General features: G+C 50.8%; 1 protein-coding gene across 1 annotated transcript in view; it reads left to right on the top strand.

Moving 5' to 3' along the window:
* The first annotated feature begins 289 nt into the window (after positions 1 to 289).
* RFC1 (replication factor C subunit 1) overlaps positions 290 to 1412 on the top strand; it is a 61031-nt gene continuing 59908 nt past the window's right edge. The window contains exon 1 of the mRNA XM_023534408.1: positions 290 to 520. Coding sequence (XP_023390176.1) covers positions 305 to 520 — 216 coding nt within the window. The 5' untranslated portion in view covers positions 290 to 304. The remainder of the gene's footprint in view (positions 521 to 1412) is intronic.

Genomic DNA, 1412 nt, shown 5'->3' with positions numbered 1-1412 from the left:
GTAAGTAGGGAAGCGGGGGGAGCGGGGCGGGGGAAGTCGGTGGGTCAAATATTAAAATCAGGGTAAATACTGTTTGGTGAAACTCTTGTTTCAGAATGGATATCTAAACAGATGTAAAACGTACATCTAAAGTAAAAACATTTGAAAGCTACTGTGAGCAGTGCACCCTGCGATGTGAAACCGGGAGGAACCTGGTTAACTCGCCTTTCGGAGAAATCCAATCTCGAAACCTCCACTAGAGCGCCCCCACCCAAAGCCGAAGGCGCAACTCTGAGCGCGGGCCACGGTCCCGTCGCTCCTCGCGATGGCTGCGGCCCGCCGGCATCAGCGCCGCACGGGTGCCCACGTCGCACTTCCCGCCTCGGGCTGGGAAGCTGTGCGCTTCTTGACGTCATCACCAGGCGCCGCTGCCTCCACCTCCTTCTACTTGGAGGGAGAAGTTGTTGGCGCGAATGGATCCCGAGCCCCGGTAACGGATTCCCACCCTGCCCGCCCGCGCCTTAAGACTTGGGTTGCGATGGTGAGTCTCAGGCGGAGGCTCTGCGGCTCCGGGGCTTGGAGAGTTTGCAGGCTGGGTGTGGACGGGGCACTCCTGGTATGGAGGGGTGGGGGAGGACGGCTGTGCGTGGCTCCGAATGGGAGCCAAAGCGAAGAAGGGACCATAAACTGGGCATTGGTCGCGCAGCGTGTTTTTGGACCGCTGGTTCTGGATCTCGGCGGTAGCCAGTGCGCAGGGTGATTGGTGCTGCAAGGAAGTTTCACTTTTTTTCCGCTCTTGGGGGGAAGGGAGGAAGAAAGAGAGTCATGAAACTGATTTTGGGGCGCGGCGGTTAAGTTTTCCTCTTTAGCGTTGCCCCGAACCTCGGTTTAGGTCCTGCCTTAAAGCGTTTGAGTCCTGTTCAAGCTTTAGGGTCATAAGGGAGAAGGATGTAACAAACTTTCCCTTCTTATAAATAAGTTATCTCAGGCCTTCAACTTTTGTCATTAACAGCTCCACATGCACATCACTTAGCTGTTTTGAGACCGAGGATGTTTTATTTTGTTTAGATGAGCTCACCGAAGTCAAAGGGTTAACATGGTGTACCGGCGCGGGACGGAGGGGCAGGAACCACTGGGAGTAGAAACAGATGTAATATTTGACAGCTGTCATCGCTCATCACTTGATGTTAAAATCTTAAAAATAAACCCTCAGTGCATAATTCTACATAAAGCATTTAAATTAAGAGGGAAATTATGCAGCCGTCAAACACATTCTTGTTGGTATGGCGATACAGGTCTATGTTTGAAATATTTAAAGAACAATTTCTGATGTTCCCTTGAGCCAGAATCTACTTAATAATTAGACATCATTTTTTTCATTCTTCAGCTTATTTTTCACAATGCCAGCATTCTGGGAGACAGGGTAGGAATTT

This window comes from Pteropus vampyrus, unplaced genomic scaffold (genome assembly GCF_000151845.1).
Source record: "Pteropus vampyrus isolate Shadow unplaced genomic scaffold, Pvam_2.0 Scaffold5, whole genome shotgun sequence".
Lineage (NCBI taxonomy): Eukaryota > Metazoa > Chordata > Mammalia > Chiroptera > Pteropodidae > Pteropus > Pteropus vampyrus.
Note: the sequence above shows the minus strand (reverse complement) of the source record. Positions and strands in the feature narration are given on the sequence as shown.